Consider the following 20,842-nt stretch of genomic DNA (forward strand, 5'->3'; position numbering starts at 1 on the left):
TCCACCTATTGGCCTAGCTGCTTATTTAACTGAGCCTTTGGCCCTTCTCATCAGCTCTGCTCACACTGTTCCCCTGCAGTTTATTTGTAGCGTTTTTTCCTCCCCTCATGGCAGATGTGATCTTCTCCCCCGCAGCCCTGAAAGCCTTCATTTTCCTGGTGAGGAGGCACTTTATTTAAAACTTTAAAATCAAACGTTTTGTGAACCTTTATGCAAAAAAATTATATTTATTCTAGTGCTGCATCAGAGCTGTGAAACAGGTCCCTAGTTTAGCATTTTGTCAAAATGTGACTACCGGTATCTATCATCATATGTCATCTATTTAAAATGAACCACCAGCAAACTGAGGCTACTGTTAGTTAATCTTTGCTGCAGATACGTTTAAATATCACTGCAGATAAAGCACTATTCATTCAGTGAATTGTTATTTTGTTATTTCCTCTCAGGTTCAGGGTCATGCCATTGGTCTGTGGTATTTAGAACGGTATGTGAAGATTGAGTACAGATGACTAATTATTTGAGTAATAACTTGAATCTCGTCTCAAGTTGTTTCTTCTGTCTCTGCACTTTTTTTTACTCCCCTTGATAACACAAGATAGCTGTTTTATGATTGAGTGGGTTAAAGTTTACTGACTTGATAGTGATAGTTACACATTGAGCACCACAGTAAGCCCGTTACCTATCAACTGCTGCAGATCGTGGCAAACGCACACAGTGAGCAGCCTGTTGCTGAGGCCTCCACAAGAAATCAAGGTAAGACCAATTTTTTTTTTCATCCCATCATCTAGGTGGCGGTCAATCCAATCTAAGGATTTGGATTCAAATTTCTCCAAGTCCTCATATTACCTCACAAAATTTCCCTCATATTTAATTGCTGAAGTGACTTTGAACTCTGAGATGGAAAGGCAGGTGACAATTTTGTATAAATGGTTTGTGTACTCTAATGTCACTTGATCTTGTGCTGTGAAACTGTTCACTCACTATCAATTCCCTTTCCTGTTACATAATCTGGTTTAATGCCTTTGACAGACCAAAGAATCTTAATGACAGTAAGCTTTAGGGTTTGGAGCAAATGGGAGGTGTTATCAAGCTGAATTACTTTTTCCTTTTTCTTTGTCTTATTGGCAGCTGAAAGCACACCCAGGTGAATACACCGTCTCACAGTCAGATTATCTCAGATATACAGAACTGTATGAACACATTGTATGATTCAGACAACTGCAACACAACAATTTGGAGGTTTATTTGCTAGCAGAGCCCTCCACACATTTCAAAATCCCACTGTTATTTGTGTATGATACATTGTTTCAACATAGGTAATTTATTTGCATGATAGTAGTTAACTATGTAATTTCTGCATAAGTATTTATTAAAAATCCCTCTATTCAATCAACCTTTATTTTAACATTTTGGCAAGGACATTTACAACCTGTAAATGTGAAAAATGCATATTGTTGGCCTGATAAACAGGTTTAAATGATGTCAGTAGAGGCAGAGTAGACTTATTTTCAGTCAAGGAGTTTAACAATGTAAAGTGGGGTTAGGGCTGTATTGTTGCCTACAGGGCATGGATATATAATTTGACCTACTGCCAACAGGTCAGCTCTGTGTGCACTTGTTTGGTTAAAGACAAAACACCAAAAAAGTAATACATAAAAGTCTGTTTACAGGTCTTTAAGAGTATATCTGCTTATGTGAAAAAAGTTGTGTAAAGGCTTTTGTGGCTCTAGCAAAATCTGATTAATCGCCTCAGGTGATGTCACTTGAGGCAGCATTGGTTGGGTCTGAAGACTACAAGTTTTAAAATGAAAAAGCTACTGATATGGATTTGGGCAGTATGTTTTATAAAGTCGCTGACTTGATAATGACATAACCAAATGACCTAAACGTATGTGGTACCTAATGACATCTGCACTTGTGTGCACTGTTGCTTTACCTGGTTCGTCCTTGTAAGATATCGCCGATATCCGCCGCGTCTTGTAACATGACACAATGTTGTTTTTAGAGTGAAGTATATGTGCGGGAAACACATGCCTTTATAAAATACCTCTAGTGGTCTCTAGCGGTGAGGTTTCAGATTGCAGTGACTGCCTTCCACAGCGTGTGCTTGTGCTTGAAGTAATTAGCAGGGCAAAAGAGAGACTGACACACCGGCTGGAAACTCCAGGTAAACTTCCACTGGTATTTTGTTAAATGTCCATTTCTGTTTTACCCTCCCCTCTATGTTCTTGTTTAGGTTTGTTTAGTTGAGCTTTGCTTCCTTGTTTTATGCTGTATTTAGTTACATATATCCTTGCGTATTGTCTGTAGCTTTACTTCCTGTTTTAGTTTGTAATTTTGGTGATTTTTTTTTTTTTCTAGCGTCTCACCTGCGTTTAATTGCCCCTCTTGCCAGTGTCTGTGTGTGGTGTGCCCCTGTATTGCCCTCAGTTATGTTCAGTCCTCTGTTTCCCTGGATTTCCGTGTTGTTCCCTTGTGTTTGGATTACGCTGCCTTTTGGATTTAACCCATGTTTGGACTCTGTACTCTGCCTTTGTTGGATTTAACCCGTGTTTGGACTCTTGCCTCATGCTCGGATGTAAGCCTGTTTTTGTTCATTTAATAAATCATCTTTTACTGCATCCTCATCGTCAGTGTCTGCAATTTGGGCCCACACCTCTGTTTACCTACTACTGCACTCAGCCCTACCTGATATCAGCTTGACGTTGAACTAATCCATGCTCGTTGCATGATAATGTTACACTCAGAAAAATGATGGTTCTTAAATGGTTCTTCAAATGACTCTGGTTCTACAAAGAACCACCACCAACTGAAGAACCATTTTTTAGGGGATGGTTCTTTGTGTACTTTATGTTATTATTCAAAGTAATAATGGTTCACTGTTATTGAAGTTATTTGGTGGCAGATAATAGCGTGAAATTATGGCTGCAACTAATCAGTATTTTCATTATTGATTAATCTGCTGACTATGTTCTCAATTAATCATTTGGCCTTTAAAACATCACAAAACACAGAAAAATGCCCGCCACAAATTCCTAAATCCCAAGTTCTTGAAATATGTTTTTCTTTGTCTGACCAAAAGTCCAGAACCCAAATATTAAATGTAGGCTTTTACTGTATAATGAAATGCAGCAAATTCTTACATTTGACCTTTTTGCCTAAAAATGACTCAAACAACTATGAAGTCCTATTATATATCAAGTCCAAAATAGTTGTTGATTCGTTTTGTAGCAACTGACTAATCAACTAATCGTTGCAGCTCTATCTGAAATATAAAACCACACCTTTCAGTTGTTTGGGTTGATTGACTGCCAGACTGCTAAAAAAAAGAAAGAAAAACACCATGCAACACATAAAATAAATACATTAAATATCAAGCACTAATTTATGACGAGCTAATTGTTTGACCTAGGTCTGCTTGCTTTTTTTGTCGAGTGACACTGATGATAATTTAAAAAAATTAATGTTATTTTACTCCCTCAATAATTTTCACACACACACTGGCATGCTGGAAGGAGTTGAAAATGTAAAAAAAAGTTTTTTAAAAAAGTTTAAAAGCCGTTTAATAACTAAGAACAATAAGTTTTGTTCATTTAGGCGTCTTTTTATTCAAGAATTTAGTTAACTAAACAACAACAACCTCGTGAGTGAGCAACTGTGTTTTCCTCTGCCTGAAAGTGCGCGGCTGGCCGGCCAGGCTCGCAAACTACTCCTGCGGGTTGGCGCAAGCTTTTCCGCCGCCACCTCCTCAGCTCCATAATTGTTCAAGCACATTTTTCATCTGCCATCAATTTTCGTAAAACTGTCAATATTGCAAATCTACACAGTTGATTTCCCACCTCAAAACTTCTCAGAAGTGGGTTTAGTGATGAAATAATGTACGAAAACTGTAAAATATGCTGGCCTCTGTCTGACGCCGCACAGGGATGATGCAGTGAATAGTGACGATTCTCTGACCAATCAGTAGTCTGCTGTGTTTTCATGTCACCTTTTAGTATTGCCTCAGCTCGCTTGGAACTTCGATGGAGGTGATACGAAAAAAGTACCAGGTGGCAGGTACAGGCACAATTTTTCCCCGATGCAAAACCAAAAAAGGCGAGTAGAGGCGAGTTGAGCTGGTAACATTTAAAAGGGGCTTAAGCAAGGTCCATAAAGACATGGACGAGCAAGTTTGGTGTGAAGGATCTTGCCTGGCCTGCACAGAGTCCTGACCTCAACCCAACAGAACACCTTTGGGATGTCCAGCATCTGTGCTTGTCCTCACAAATGCGCTTCTAGAAGAGTGGTCAACAACACCAATGAACACACTCTTAACCTTGTGGACAGCCTTCCCAGAAGAGTTGAAGCTGTTATAGTTGCAAAGGGTGGGCCAACAGCTAATGCTATATGCATCTCTGCGTTAGAGGAGATGGCTTCTCGGCTAAATGTATGCTGGAGGTTGGCCTGTTACCATCTTACACTAGAGGTAAGTTACCTGAAACTATACAACAACACTTAAAATAACTTATTTATCGGTTGACATTATATTACATATGGTTTAAAATGCTTTAACATTTTTTAATATATAAATATGGTAACATTAATGTTAATTTGCAACACTTTTAAACAATTTGAAGCAAATCAATAAACTCTTTTACATAACTAGTTAGTTAAGAGTTGTTTATTTTGATGTCACTTGATTATACGTTACTTGTCATAAACTTAATAAGCTAGCGGTAGATTCCTTGGTTATATTTGATGGTAGCATTTAACTTGTAAAACACTAGTCGTGGCTGTTATTGCTATTAATTGATTATGTGTGGTAAGCTACGTCCCCACACCGCTATTTTGAGTAACGTTGTTGCTGTCGGCAGTGCTGTGTGCAATTATTGTCTCGAATATGACTGTTGAGAGATAAAAGGCACTTTTATATTTGTATATCTTTCAGTGATCAGTTCTTGTTGACGTCCTGATGCCTCCTCGTCTGCTACACACAGCTTAAACTATAAATAGTAACGTTACTCTTGGCTACTGGACATTTGACAGCTGATATTACATTTTTTGTCTTGTAAGGACAATTTCAAAGAAAACAAAACAAAACACAAAAACCTTTAAAGACTGTCTCACATGTTCCATTTTCTCCCATGTATGTGACATAATAGTATATTGTCAACATAGAAACACTGAGCCACTGAACATATTTATTCTTACATTTTAATACACTTTGAGATACTTGTTTTGATTTCCATGTGCTGTAAACCGTAATCATTAAGATGAAAACAAAAAGGGGCTTGAAATACTTCACTTTGTGTAATGCGTTTCGAATATATATAAGAATCACTTTTTTAATTAAATTACGTATTAACTTTTCCACAATATTCTATTCGACACATCTGTATATAGTTTACTTAATATTTTTCATTACCTGAAGCATTTATTACACATTTTCCTCTCACAGTCACATTGTGGAACAGATGTCCCACCTGGTGCCAAGAAAGCTGCAGAGACCTGTGTATCCTCCTCATTGTGCTGGAAGTCAATCTGTTAGCGTGGACTGACGTGGAAAGGCCTTCTCTTCATCTGTTTACTTTTAGTTTTAAATATGTCCATATTTGTGTTATAGGTCCATTCAAAAAAAAAAAAGATATGGTTTATTTATCACATTGCAATAAATTCTAAAAAACATTTGTTCTCCCTATGTCTTTACTACTGACTGAAAATGTTACATTTCACATTATGTTTGTCAATACAAAGGACAAGCTAATTGTACAACACAAATAAAACACCAAACATTAAAGCTGAACTCTTGCTAAGGGACATAAGTTGAAGTGTAAATACTCCTAAACATATTTCATGTTTCACATGAAATGTTGAAAAGTATATGCAGTGTATTTCTGTGTGTGCACAAGTATTTTCACATTCCACATTATGCTTTAAGATAAGGAGCCATACACCCAGTTCCTGAGCCTGAAGTTTTTTCAAGAGTGCCTTGTTTGCTGCTCTGATTTCCATCTAATTTAAACAAAGAATGTGTGCACAGGGGAATTATATAAACTATTTCCTCTGTAATGGTCACTTTTCAGTAAGCAAATTGGCAGTGGAGTACGGCTGAAACGATTCATCGATTAAAAAAAGTAGAATTAATAAAATGCATTGACACAAATTCTTTGCATCAATGCTTCCTTTAATCCATTTAACTATACAGCACAGTGTTTCCCATGGACATTTATTACTCTCATACATCGCGGTTAAGCTGTGAACAGGACTTGATTATAATGGAGCTATTTGCAAAGTGGAGGAAGAGAGAGAAAATAGTGAGGGACAAAGAAGAAAGTGTCCGAAGTATGGGATTATTTCATATATGTAATGACATCGTCCATCCACCATAAAACTAAACTTATGCCGTCTTGGCAACAGCATGACGGCACCTGAACAAAAAGCAGCCGGTGTTCTGCCAGCAGACCACAGACAAGGTAACCGTAACAGCAACTTTACCAGTTCAAGAGCTGTGAAACATCAGCACAGCTCTGTTGATAAATAAAAATTAAAAGTTACTTTTGCATTCTCTGGCATCCACGGACCCTGATCAGCTGTTAGCTGTAAACACACCACAGGACCAACGTGTGGTGTGGCTGTGTTAACGGTATTTCAGTGTTTTAATGACCGGGTCTGTTTGTATTGGAGAGCAGACTACCTCGCAGGTAATTCGGCTCCCGGTAGAAACCTGCCAGGGCATTGAAGTGAAGTGGACACAGAATAACTGTCATCAGCTGTTAACTGTAAACACTAGCAGGACTATGGTATGCTGTGTTGTACAGAAACTCTGTCTTGCTGACCTAGCTGGGCAGTGGATCTCTTGGTGGCTTGGTAGCCACTTCCAGCGCAAATGAAACTCAGCTTTCCAGCAGCAACCTCTGTGGGAACCATGTCCATACACATTTTCAGTATCAATTAAAAAAAGACCAAGAAAATCTAGTCTCTTAGTCAAGATTATGTGGACCAATGCAAAATAGAAACCAATGGCCTGCCACTGATTTATTATTTCAAGTTAGTTTATTGTCACTATTTTATACTTTGTTGTCATTCATCCACATACCGAATAATCACGAAATGCCGTTTCTTGCGGTCTAATGTGCTAAAAACAAAGTCACAATAGCCTCTTCAACTTACAAGACACAAAACAAAAAATTTATTGTTTAATGCAGCAGTCATTAAACCAAAGTTACTTTGAATCATTTGTGATTTTTAATGCATCTTCAGTAGGTTATTTTATGAGCTTTTCACTATTAGTCAGGCCCGCAAAAATAAGACGGTAATTTACAGTATGACACTAGACGAGACAGCTGATCTGTATACTGTCAGGGGAGTGAGAATGGCATGCAGGGCTGGAGCATTATAAAGTGCGTAGCCTAATAGTGCAACCCCAAATCTGAAGTATGTTCACCTGTATAGCCTATTTCTAACCTATTTAAATAATAGCAGCATCAGAAGAAGGCTAACATTAGCGGAGCCCTGATGGCTGCAAGCTTCTGAAATATATAGACAATGAAAATTATAATGAGTACTTCCTGTCTGACTATAAAGATACCAACGTTTTAGCAAACCACTTCTATCAGTGTTTGTAATGCTGTTTTCAAAGGAAATTGTCAATACACATGAATATCAAGTTTTCTCAACCAAATTTTAGCTTTGCAATCAAGAGGGTTTTCTGAAAGTTGATTAGCTATATAGATTTGATATCTAAACATTTTGTATGTAATTCATATTTTATTATGTAAGCCTCAGTTGTAGGTTTAACGTTCATGTGAAGCATTGATTCAAATATCAGGGCATTGATTTGCTGATAATGCAATATTAATGCAATATTTAAACCTGTAATGTGTGACACACATAGTATTCTAAATTATTAATCCTTTGATCCATATGATAAGATCTTTGGATTGGGGTTCACAGTGGTTTTGCTGGTTTCTGATTTTAGTGCTACATGTTGCTGGTGCATTTTCATAAAATAGCTATAAATGTTTTTCTCTCTCTCCAGGCAATAAATAAAGTATTTATAACCATAAAAATGGTCAACAAGACAATAATTGTGGCACTGACGTTGCTGCTGTTGGCATCTGTCGCCACTTTTGTGGGTGTCTTCTTCGGTGTGGAGAGAAGGAAGCAACGAAGTGAGCATGTGTACTTGAAGGCAGCCGTGGCAGCAGATGCTGGGCCGTGTTCAGAAGTTGGCAGGTGAGAGCTAACACACCGAAACATCGTTCATGGCAGACATATTGCTCTGCTGTGTAAACACTCATAGAAGTTTTAACATTGCTCACACATACAGCCATGCATTCACACGACTTTAGCATACATGCAAATCCCTGTGAACCGACTTTATTTAAATTATTTATGTCTGCCAACAAGGGGTTCGTAAGATCTTAAGCATAAAAACTAATCCTCCACCCCTTCCCTCCCTGTGTGTGTTTTAATTAATTTTACCACAGAGACATACTGATGAAAGGGGGGTCTGCAGTAGATGCCTCTATAGCTGCTTTACTGTGCATTGGACTTATGAACGCTCACAGTGCAGGCATCGGAGGAGGACTTTTCTTCACCATCTACAACCGAACAACTGGTACACGTTTACTCTAACATACATCACCACCAATACCACCAAAGTCTTTTGTTTAAATATATTTCCTGGTTTGTGACTCATACACAGGGACGGTAGAGACCATTGATGCCAGGGAGACTGCACCACGCATTGCAACAGAGAACATGTTTGGAAACAGTACAGATTTATCCCAGAAAGGTAATGTTTAACCAGCCCTATCAGACACAGAAATTAGGGGAAGCTGTGGTTAACTTTGTTATGGAAAAAGATGAACCTGTGATAGTAACAGACAAAAGAGAGGTTAGAGTGTGTATTCTCTTAGAGCTGTGACAGACTCTTAGATCAGGAATATAAAACAACAAATGCTTGGGTCTTAGAATCCAGACCTTGCAGTAGTATACCAGTGCCCTAAAATAATGTCTGAATAACTTATGAGGCAATTATATAAGTTTTTGTTTCTTTGGTTTCCATGGTTGGTAGGAGGGTTGTCTATTGCTGTACCAGGGGAGATTCGAGGTTATGAGATGGCGCACCGACGACATGGCAAACTTCCTTGGAAAGACTTGTTCCAGCCTAGCATTGTACTTGCAGAAAAAGGTTTTCCTTTAGGCAGGGCTCTTGCCTCTGCTGTGTCCACTAACAAGAAAACAATCATCAAGGACCAAGCCCTGTGGTGAGAGGCATCAACCTGAGCATAAAATCATTGTCTGACTATTTGAAAGTCAAACATTCATTAGCATCGTAAATGTTCTTTCCCTCTATTTCAGTGAAGTGTTTTGTGGGAAAAATGGTGACATCCTAAAAGAAAATGACACCATCGTATTTACCAGGCTTGCAGAAACCTATAGGAAAATAGCAGAAGAGGGTGCTGATGCTTTCTATCAGGGACAACTGGCTCAAAACCTTGTGACAGATATTCAGGCAGCAGGTAGTATTTTCTATTGTTTTATTCAAGTTAGGAAAGTCAATGAGTGTGGACCAAAAAGTCTGAAGGCACATTCTTGAATAGACTTAAGACTCCCAGCAAAGAGATGAACAATCCTACTATAAAAAGGAGACAAAAAAAACAAGTTTCCACTTTTGTCGTTTATTGTGAAAAAGTTGCAAAATGGAGTCATCTTTTCAATCTTGAATTTATTTTACAACCCAAACAGCTATTTCTGCAGATTAGATCATGTTCTTGTATCCACGAAGCATGCTAATGTCACACCAAGGACATTATCATAATCATCATTATTGCTAGAAGTAATTTGCTAAAAAGACTTATAATAAAACATACTAATATGCTCCTCTCTCTGCATTGCTAACTTCCATGGTAACAAGGATTTGTATTGCCAGATCTGTCTAACTGTGCATTCACAGTGTGCATGTCAATCCCTGTTTAGGCGGTATCATCACAATGGAGGATCTGAAGGATTATGTGCCTGTCTTGGATGAATATCCTTTAAGGGTGAATGTGGGGGAGTACACCATGGCTGTTCCCAATGCCCCCGCTAGCGGCCCTGTGCTCTCGCTGATATTAAACATCTTGAATGGTAAGCCTTGATACTTCGTCCAAAAATCACCCTGAGTGGGAGAGATGTGCTTTAATGTGAGTGGCTTTCACTTTGCTAGTCACTCTCTCAGAAAGGACTCCACTGAGCAGCATACTGATCTACTGTACACTAAAGCTGCTCTTAAAATAAAGAGCTTTGTTGACTTAAAGTTACCTTAAAGTTACCTAAGACTTGACATCTTGAAGTAAGCCTATTTTCCCAAACAAGATCCATGTAGATCTGCATTTTACAACACAGTAACACACATCACTATATCATATAACATGATATATGACTGCAAGATATATCATTTATACTGTAAACGAACAATGTGCAAGTACTGTTCACAATGTTGGACTGTCTTCATCAAAGAACCACCAGCTTCTGTCTAACAGTCAATGGTGGTGTCTTTTAACCATGCACAATCTTTCCCCAACTTCAAAGGGGCAACATTGTAGATTTTTACTAGCTTAAGGTTGAAGTAATCAATGCTTGTTAAATGGTAACGTTACATTGACTGCATTTAGTCGACGCAATACATCAGCGTCCTCCTCAGAATAACTCAGTCACCATGAACATATTGTAAAATAATAGAATTCTGAGGTTTTGTTATAACATTTACACACACATCAGTACAATGATTAGTCTCTAGAAATGTGTTTCCCTCATTTTATATCATTTTCTTTGATTGGGTGCATGTGATTTTTGCATGTCCCACCAGCTGTTCTGCTATGTTCAGTGAGTGTAATAAGTGTTTAATTACACAAAATTAAAATAGTATTTCTATGTAGTTATGGTCTTTCACAAGTTTGTTAATAAAACAAGATTTTACTTTAGTAATTTTTTAATTTTCATTATAATATAAAACATTTTGTACGTGTCTCTGAAATTGCCACCCTGTCATTGTGATGTAACTGCCACTTTAAGAAACAGGCCGATGTATTTAGTGACATCACCACCAACAATTTGGAGGTTATAAGAAACGGCTGAAGTAAAGAACATTTCTACACTTCTATTTCCAAATTTTGTTTGTTGTTGGATGTTGTCAAGCTTATCATGTCCACCCTGTTATAGAGAAATATTAATTAACGATCGGCCCGTAAAGCATGGACAGAGGCCCATTGGGTAATTTTCTATACTGACATTGGGCTGGCCCAATCACATCTCTTACTAGCCCCCACCACCTCTGCTCTCTGGTTGTTGCGTTACGGGCCACAAAAAAACATTCTTCAGAGAGGGCCACCAAATGAGCGAAATAGGCCTAACTGATATGTTTGATACCGGGGCTGCAGTAGCTTCAACCCTGCGTAGTGCAGGCACAGACACTTGAAGGAGTAAAAGAGCTGTGGTGGCCACTGCCAGGCAGAAGAGGAGGCACGTGATAGCGAAACAGAGTGACAAAGTGACCGTGATGGGCTGAGTGAGAGAGAGAGAGCAGGAAGAGAGTGGAGGTGAAGCGATAAGCATGGAGTAGCTCAACCTGTAGTGAGGGAGCAGGGAGTGAGGGTCATTTACACTTGGGACGCTGAGGACATGTAGCCACCACTTTTTGAAAGCATTTGTTAAGCAAAAAATAATAATAAGCTACTGATTACTGCATTATATTTTTACATTGTGAATTGTCTCCTGCCACCTGAATTTTGTCCCTACCTTTATAAAAATGAAGTCATTTCCACCACAAATTGGTACAGAAAATGTCTCCAGAATGCAGGAAATTAAGTGTTTAATGCTCAGAATCTTCTGGGGGAGGACCCACAGACCCCCCTATTCAATCTTTCAACTATAAATATTTTTTCTAAATAGTAGGTCTATTAAAATATATTCTTGTCTTTTAGTCATGGACACCAGTCGTGTGCAATGTCACTTCTCAGTGTTTCATCACACCCCTAATCTGACCCCCTAAATCAGGTGTGTCAAACTCATTTTCACCAAGGGCCACATAAGCATTACAGTTACCCTCAAAGGGCCAGTTGCAACTGTAAAACTGTATAAACGTAACAACTCCTTAACATATTGTTCAATAACTGTCTCTTTATTTGATTATGTATTCAAGTTAAGGACATTTATAAGATGTAAAAATAAAATAAAATGTCTATTATTATAACATAATAAATGAATTTACAAGATTTAAAAAGATCAAACATTTCAAGTAAATAACAAAGACAAATATCATCAAACAAAAGCTTTTACAGTAACTTTTCACTTTTTCACTGTCCAGAGGTGCAGAATGGTAAAACAAATAATTGTGAGCTGCTAATAACATGGGACAGATGTGACATTTGATAAAACAAATAGTCCAGCTGCACAGCCTTGCAGAAGGCATACATCCAACTAATGACAGATAGTTTGATTACCTGGAAAAATGCAGACATATAGGCTACTGTAGCTGAAGCCTAGTTCACACAACACGATTTTTAGCCCGATTTGCCACTAGGAGAGCTCGGCAACCATCAGGCTGTGATCGGGGGTAAATCAGCCGTTGATCTGTGGTCGCCAGTCGTTTTTTGTGAACTACTCAACATCAAAACGGCTCCCTGACACATTTCTGACATGTCGCCGACGTCGGCCAGATATCTAGCACGCCAAATATCTAGCACGCCAAATATCTGGTGGAGTCAGCCGGCTAGACATCCACATCCAGCCAATGAGAGCAGGCAGCTGGCAGAGCAGGGGGCTACTTTTTCACCGCAAAATACATTTTACTCCCCTCCAGCTCTCTCTGTAGCTCAGACAATCCCTGCTACCTGCATGTGTTACATCTTTCGGCCAATGCTGAAAGTCGTGTAGTCTGCACAAGCCTTAACTAACGTTGAGCCTTCATCACTTATACTGCCTCATAACACAAAAGACATAGGCCTAGGCTACCGTTTTTTCTCCTTGAAGCACAAACATGTATTCACTTTCCCACCATTCATAAAATTGCCTTCCTTCTGCATCAATTTTTCTCCTCTTGGACATTTAGGGATTGTTTGTATACATTTCTCACCTCCACTTGTCGGAAAATTATCACAATGTAGTGGCAGGATGCCGTCACTTCTCGGCTCCCCGCCGGATTCGGCCCGCAGGCCTTGAGTTTGACACATGTGCCCTAAATGGAACGATGGTGTGTTTGGTGGGCTGCCTTGGCCAAAAATACCAGTGTAGTTATCCTGATTTCTTCTTAAAGCAACATTATGTAGTATTTTTGTCTTAAAACAACAGCTTCAAAATCATTTTGATGGTATACTGACCTGTAATAGGAAGAATGACATCTCTGTCATTGCCACTCTGGGCCCGGGGCGCCTGATATAGTGCTATGTAACATTAAAATCTTTCATGACAGCAGCTTAATGCTTCACCATGTCACACTCATCAAAATGACTCTTTAATGAAGCTAGTTTTAAGAAGAATCAAAGAGTATAGCATGTACAATGTAAACTTGCTTCTTTGGAAGAAGCCAGTTTGGTATGTATGGGTATCATGCCAGAGGCTGCAAAGAGACCAAAGATGTTGTCAGAGGAAGTGAGGAAGAGAGAGAGACCGAAGAAGAGTAAATATCGTACAGGCTTTTACTCGCTGGTGTGAGCCAAAAGAGCTGAAAGGATGCAAGACAGGCTGGCCTTCTTGCTGTTCGACTAATAAGTAATAACTTATTTGCTGGCTTGCTAGGTCTTGGTTTTTGTAAAGCTTATTTAAAGAAAGCGAATAAGCACATTTCCCAAAATGTCGAGCTATTCCTTTGACGTGACATACATATGAATGTAACTGTCATGTGGGTTTTGGAAGACAGTGTTGTATAGGAATGAAAACTCTTGGATTGTTGATCTGTTACTCGAACAGTAACAGATGCCTCACAAAGTCATTGCTACCTTGGTCTATCTTCATTTTCATCAGATAATCCTATATAATTTAGGTGTACTCCATCATATGTCTGATTTTACCATGTGTTGGCTGGTCATTGCAAAAAATCCAAACTGTCTGTGTTGAAGACACTGCCTCTCTGCTACTTTTCACTACAGTGTCTTCCTCTGAGATTAGATGAGAAACATCCTTCCGAAGTAATGAATCTCTCTCAACGTTTCCTCTTCTGACCACCCACTTGCGGCCCACAGTGTCACACACTAACACTAATCTCACCAATTTACCTCTAAGTGGACACAGTCAAGTGGTTGCCCAGAAGTTTCATCCTGCTGATGTACCGTGACTCCTGCCTCTGTCCGACAGCTGAAACCCATCAAACCAATACTCTTCGGTTCCCTCAGACTTCCTCCTGTTCCCCTCTGTTGCTGTCAGCTCAGGCTAATACCCATGGTCTGGTCACAGCAGCTTTTAGACGAAACAAAAACACAGGAACAGACTGGGTCAAGTCCATTTTAGCTGTCTCCTTTCCTATCTTTAAACCTGGACCCCCAACTGAATAAAGACAGATGGGTGAGGCTGTGGTACTTCTTCTTCTTACTTCCTCTACTTCTTCTGTGGCTGCTTATCACACCAAGTTACTGATTGTTATATTTTCCACAGGGTACAACTTCACCCCAGATAGTATGGCAAGCACTGAGAAAAAGATCCTAACCTATCATCGCATCGTGGAGGCTTATCGTTTTGCTTATGCAAAAAGGACCCTACTTGGAGATCCGAAGTTTCTCAACATCACAGATGTAAGGTCGTGGTCTCTGCTTAAAATGATATACTGTTAAAGGGTCTGTTTTAGATTCTGGGGAATAGCACTATATTTATGCTACCTATCTGGAGGCTGCAGATGCTCCTGTTGAAAGTAGGGAACAAAAAAACCTCTCCAAAGCTAAAGGCCTAATACTTTGTACTTGTCCTTTAAAACTTTTGAAAGAGGGTGGCAGCATGCTTCAAGTGATGTGCCAAAGACTGGCATTTTCAAATTGTACACCTAGTGGCTTTTCACTTTGCTTCAAGAGTAACTTAAAACAAGGCCGAAGGGCAGTGTTTGTGCACCTCTGGTTAAAAGTTTCAACCCTGTTTCACCTTCGACCGCACCTAGCTTAACTGATGGGTGTGGTTGGTCTGAAATGTGCCCTGTAACCACACCCAACGGTGACATTTACATTTACATTTATTAATTTAGCTGACGCTTTTATCCAAAGCGACTTACAATTGCTATACATGTCAGAGGTCGCATGCCTCTGGAGCAACTAGGGGTTAAGTGTCTTGCTCAGGAACACTGTGTCTTGGAGTACACCTGTACATAACTGCAGCAAGGTGAGACATTAAATCACTGGTGGTCAGCAAAAACAAGACTTTCAGGGAGTGTAAAGTTACTCTTCAAGGTAAATGTTAACTCACTGTTGACCCCAGAGTGGTGTGAATGCCTAAAATACAACTACAAAAAGTTCAATCATGCTTTAGAGCAAGGAAACCAATAAAATACCTTGTCATGGAAACTTTTTTCAGTTATGTTGAGTATCAACATTTTCCAACTTGGCAGATTTGTTATCAACCATGTTTACTCATTATGATGATAAAAAACGTAATCTAGGTGGTATTATGTTTCTCACAAATGTGTTTGCTGTTTCAATTTTGTAGTATATCAATATAATTTATATGATACTTGTTTGGCATATATGTATTCATATCACATGCTGGATAGCTTACACTGTGATAAAGAATAATCTGATGTTTCCACCTGATATTTAAGGACTTTGTAGAGTAAATACCCAAATCATAACATGTAGCATAGTTCAACAAACCATCTTTGGAGACATCTGTGAATGTCTGCTATTTTATCCCTTAGACAAGAAAGACTTGGGCTTAGCTAGGCAACTTCCAGACTACACAGAGAGACATAATTAAAAGCAAGGAAGACTTTGCCTGTCTTGGATTTTTTTTCATGTCCCACTTTGTCTTACACAGCTCATCCAGAACATGACTTCAAGTTACTATGCTGATGGCCTACGTGAAAAGATCACAGATGACACCACACATCATATCAACTACTACGAGCCAGAGTTTTACCTGCCTGAAAACTATGGGACTGCACACATCTCCGTAGTAGCAGAAGATGGAAGTGCTGTGGCCGCCACCAGCACCATCAACCAATAGTATGACCTCCTAACTGACCAAGACTTTTACCTATGTTGTACCAAAAAACTCCCATGATATCTTACTGGTTAACATTTTCCTGCAGTTTTGGCTCCAAAGTCATGTCAAGATCGACAGGGATACTTCTTAATGATGAGATGGACGACTTCAGCTCCCCGCTTATCACAAACGGGTTTGGAGTGCCTCCTTCACCAAACAACTTCATCAGGCCAGGTTAGATTAATACCCCCCCCCCAACACACACACACACTCACACTACTTAACTGGTCTTTAGTCTGAAAGGCAGCACAAATCAGATCCACACACACAGAAACACACTTAAGGGTTCTCAAAAGCAGTAAAATTGTAATATAGATTGGCTGTTCAACATTAGGCTGAAGAATAGCAATCTTAAGGATAAAGTCATGCAGAATGTGACCTGTCCTTGATTCTGTACATTATGTTTTTTGTGCATTACTACTAAAAAATATAGAGTTGATCAAATGTCTTCACTAACTTTTGGAAGGTTACATCTTTTGTTGTTTTACAGCATTGAGCCAACATAGATTTAATGTGTGGGTTCTTTTTACATTTTGAAAGTGGAAACAGATCTCTACAAAGTGAATATAAATCCATTAAATCTTGTTTGATTCAGTGTTGACACAATAGAATATAAAAACTTCCAAAGGGCGTGAATACATTTTACAGGGACTGCAAAGGACATTGTTTCATTCTACTGCTCTGTTAACTTAAAACTACTATTAAATTCTGTTAAAAGGAAAAAGGCCAATGTCTTCTATGTGCCCAGCCATCCTCCTTGACAAAAACAACAAAGTTAAGATGGTGGTCGGAGGCTCGGGAGGTACAAAAATCACTACTTCTGTCGCTCAGGTAAGACACAAGCCATGGTCAGATGCTGATACTGCTGTTGGAACCTTTTAAAGTATTTTTTAAATTAATGTATTATGTACTATGGCTAAGAACTGTAATTGATAATCTCTTGGCGGAAATGTTGGCTGTTTTGTAGGTGATTCTGAATGCACTGTTCTTCAACTACGATCTGAATAAAGCCGTGTCAGATCCAAGGATCCACAACCAGCTGAGTCCCAACATCACTGTAGCAGAGCCTGGCTTTGACAAAGTGAGTGTCACAAATTAGTAAACAATACTGATATTTGTGACTAATAGCATGGTGTTGTGGCGTGTAGGGAGATAGTCCTTCACCCAAAAGCCCAGCTAACACTGAGCCCTTATACCTGAGTCATGACCAGGACTGGGACACTGTTCATTAGATTTATACTCAGGGATGAGTATAATGTAAAAAGGCCTTTGATAACAAAATGAAAGCAAGGCTGGTTCATTATAGGATGTATTAAAAGAGGTTGTTTATCTTTTACATATACCATTGAGGGAAATAAATAGAAAAGGTCCACACCTCCTTGCAGGCTACATGTGATAAAGATCCTCTAAATAATACTCTTTCCTACACTTACTTCCTGATGTAAAGTAATGTGATGCTCCAAAAAGCATTAATAATGATCTTATGATATGATATTTGTTTCCACCAAACTAAAATTCTTGTTTGTACCTGTTAGCAATGCTACAGTATACAGTTGTTTTGATGTTACCACTCGACCGAACATGATCTTGGCATCACATTGATCGAGATATCAGTGACTGCATCAAAGCCACTTGAAAGCATGTGTCCCATCTTAGTAATTTATAAATTTCTGCAATTCTTCCATAATTTTTTATGCTGTTGGTCTTTGAACCTACAGTGACCTTAATACATTGTCGTAGATAAAGCATTTTATAAGCAAACACAGCGTTGTTCATATATGCTCCTGTTCACAGAACATCCTGGATGGTTTGGCATTAAAGAACCACGAGACAGAGTTCCTCAAATCAACAGGAGCTGTGGTGCAGGCGGTGGTACGCCATGATGACGGACTCCATGCTCAGTCTGATCCTCGCAAGTGGGCGTACGCTGCAGGGTACTGAGGTCATAAATACACCTCTGATTATGCAGAGAGACTGTAGCTGTGTAATCCTTGACACCAGTGGTATGAGATTGGAGACTTAATAAAGAACCAGGAACCATCGTCAGCTATCTGGGGAACCAATTGTTCTGTCAGTAAGTTTGAATAACATTCATGTACTTCATAACACACAACTCAGATAACAGAGCATTGACTTGTTGCTCCCTTGAAAGTGCCTCACTCTGAAATTAATTGTGAATATTGACTCTACATTGCATTTACATGTCACATCATCATCATTTCATGTAATTAAGAAATTCACAATATTTTACCATCATTCTCTGCTTATAAGGTTGAAATTGAAAAAGGATATCAGACCTGGAAATGGTAAAATTGTCAAACAGTCATAATTGTGTACATTCCTACCAATTTATGAACCACATTTGTAAATCATTAGCACTGCAGAGCTGTTTCCTGTTGCTGTTGTTGTCCAATAAAGATATGATATGTGATGACTACGGTAATAACTAACGATTGAACTCTTGGTTAAGGAAATATCCACTGAAATAAATCAACAAAAACTAAACGGAGGCCTCAAATATAATTTTTTCAGTCATTTAAAAAAAACAATAAGATATTTTACCAGGACTGCTCATACGAGGTGGCATCAAACAGAGTAAGCACAGGCAGGAGCTGCTATTAAAATAAAGGACTGTTACACCTGAGGGACAAGCAGTCCTACTTAATAATAACTTACAGTAATTTCCCACAACCCACAGTGCAATGGCAATTAATGACCCCACAACAATGGTACAGCTGTTTCTGCTCACTGTCACAGTTGGGACTCAGGGCTCTTCTCTCAGCTGGAATGTAAATGGTATTACATAATTACTGAAATGTATGAAAGTGTTAAATTATAATGCCTTCATTAATGTTTGGCTGCAGATGACTGGTTCGGATTTGACTGTGTTATAATTATTAACTTTTTTTTTTGTCATACAACAATTCTTACTAGACAAGTATTTATTAAAGAATTAAAATGAAGGGCAATCTCAATGTGAATGGATCCTTTATTTGTCAATTCTAACATTAATGTATGTCTTGCTTTTAGCAAATTGGTACAGTAATTTATTTATTTTTCAAAATAAACTCTAGAAATGAACATACTTTAATTATTAAACACAGTTACTATATAAAAGTATTTGGGGTCTTTGTCTCAGGCTTTAATTACAACTATTTTTACAGACTACCCGGCAGAAGCTTTCTTACTTACTGTATCTGTTGGCTTAACTGTTGTTTGTTTGACGTATGAAAGCCACTGGAGTCCTACCATGCTATTGGCTCTGAGACTTTAGGCTCAGCTGTACTTTTGATCTAAATGCTACCAGAGGTAGACCAACTGACAGAGTCATAGAGTCATACCGCTAGCATGGCTAAACAAAAGTTTATATGAGAAATAAAAATACAGAAATAAGACATTCTTTTTCTTTTGTTGTGTTCCTAATGGAGCACCCTAATTGTTGAATTAATTAATTAATTAATTAAACAGTGAATGCATTTGTTCAGGCAAAGCACTGAAGTTACATACAGTATATAACTGACTGACATCAGCTGTTTATTTCATGCTTCAGAATCAGTGGCTCATTCACCAGCTTTGTGGCTACCAGATAACTTGTAACACCCAGTCATATTCAGGTACACAGCAATTAGCCTGACACCTCAATATTACTCTGCTGATACACTCATGCTAATAACATCTGGTGGAGCAGCTACCTCCATCACCACGACCTCCTTCTGTCGTGCTACTTTTGGTTTTGTAATATTAATTAAGATTTTTAGAGATAGCTCACATACTGTAGCAGAGTGTTTTCCATCAAATCTAACTGAAATCGGGCTGAACTTTGTACAGTGTTCAGTACAGTTGTTTTGGTATTTTTGCCTTCATTGACAGTAGTAGGCAGAGACTGACAGTAAATGAGGCGGGAGAGGGGAGATTCACACCGCATATATTAATATTATATGGCATGCGTTTTAGTCGTCTAGGCTACCAGGAATTCCCATAAAAGTAATTTTAAAATATCTTTAATTGTATAACATGGTGTGATAACATCTATTTGCAAGGAGGTGGCAAATGCAAAAAATGAGCAAGTCACACTGGAGTTTTCCTTTAAGGCCCAATAAAGCACAATCTTACTTCCACATAGTTATAATGAACTTCAGAGTTATGCAACTCAGACAAGCCAATTTACTCACCCTTTAGGCATGAAAAGATCTCAAGTCTCTGTGCATATCAATGCCTACATGGTTTTAATTCGATCCACTGCATTGCATGGCCTTATGTTACAAATAATGATGCACACAAACAGAATGCATAAATAATAACATCAAAATAACTACTGTTGATATCATTTGCTTCACCACAGGATTATTTTACTGTTTTTGCTTTGCGTGAAAGACTATTAGTGGAGAGACATTTTCTGCATATTGTAAACAGGTGTTTACTTTAAATGGCTGTTAATATCATGACACGAAAGCTATGAAGTCTCAATTTATCTAGATTAACTCATTTGTCATACAACAAAGACAGCGTTGCTTCACACTGTCTAAAATTTGCATGTTCTCATAACTCACATCTAGCGCCTCAAAGGAAAACGGGGCAGAATCCACTTAAGAAATCATTACTAATTCATAAGTCTCTCTACTGAATTGTATCTCATTAA

General features: G+C 38.6%; 1 protein-coding gene across 1 annotated transcript; it reads left to right on the plus strand.

Annotated features, from left to right (window-relative positions):
* The first annotated feature begins 451 nt into the window (after nt 1-451).
* On the plus strand, nt 452-19,178 carry ggt1b (gamma-glutamyltransferase 1b). Its single transcript, XM_038734502.1, has 13 exons — nt 452-753; nt 8,018-8,214; nt 8,469-8,599; nt 8,687-8,776; nt 9,059-9,251; nt 9,346-9,506; nt 9,964-10,113; nt 14,614-14,750; nt 15,976-16,163; nt 16,250-16,377; nt 16,922-17,034; nt 17,171-17,284; nt 17,998-19,178. Exons 2-13 carry the CDS (start codon nt 8,048-8,050, stop codon nt 18,142-18,144), a joined length of 1,719 nt encoding a protein of 572 aa, XP_038590430.1. The 5' UTR covers nt 452-753; nt 8,018-8,047; the 3' UTR covers nt 18,145-19,178.
* Nucleotides 19,179-20,842: the final 1,664 nt, after the last annotated feature.

This window comes from Micropterus salmoides, unplaced genomic scaffold (genome assembly GCF_014851395.1).
Source record: "Micropterus salmoides isolate LMB-PRFRI ecotype aquatic unplaced genomic scaffold, ASM1485139v1 Ms_hic_scaffold_20, whole genome shotgun sequence".
NCBI classification, from domain to species: Eukaryota; Metazoa; Chordata; class Actinopteri; order Centrarchiformes; family Centrarchidae; genus Micropterus; species Micropterus salmoides.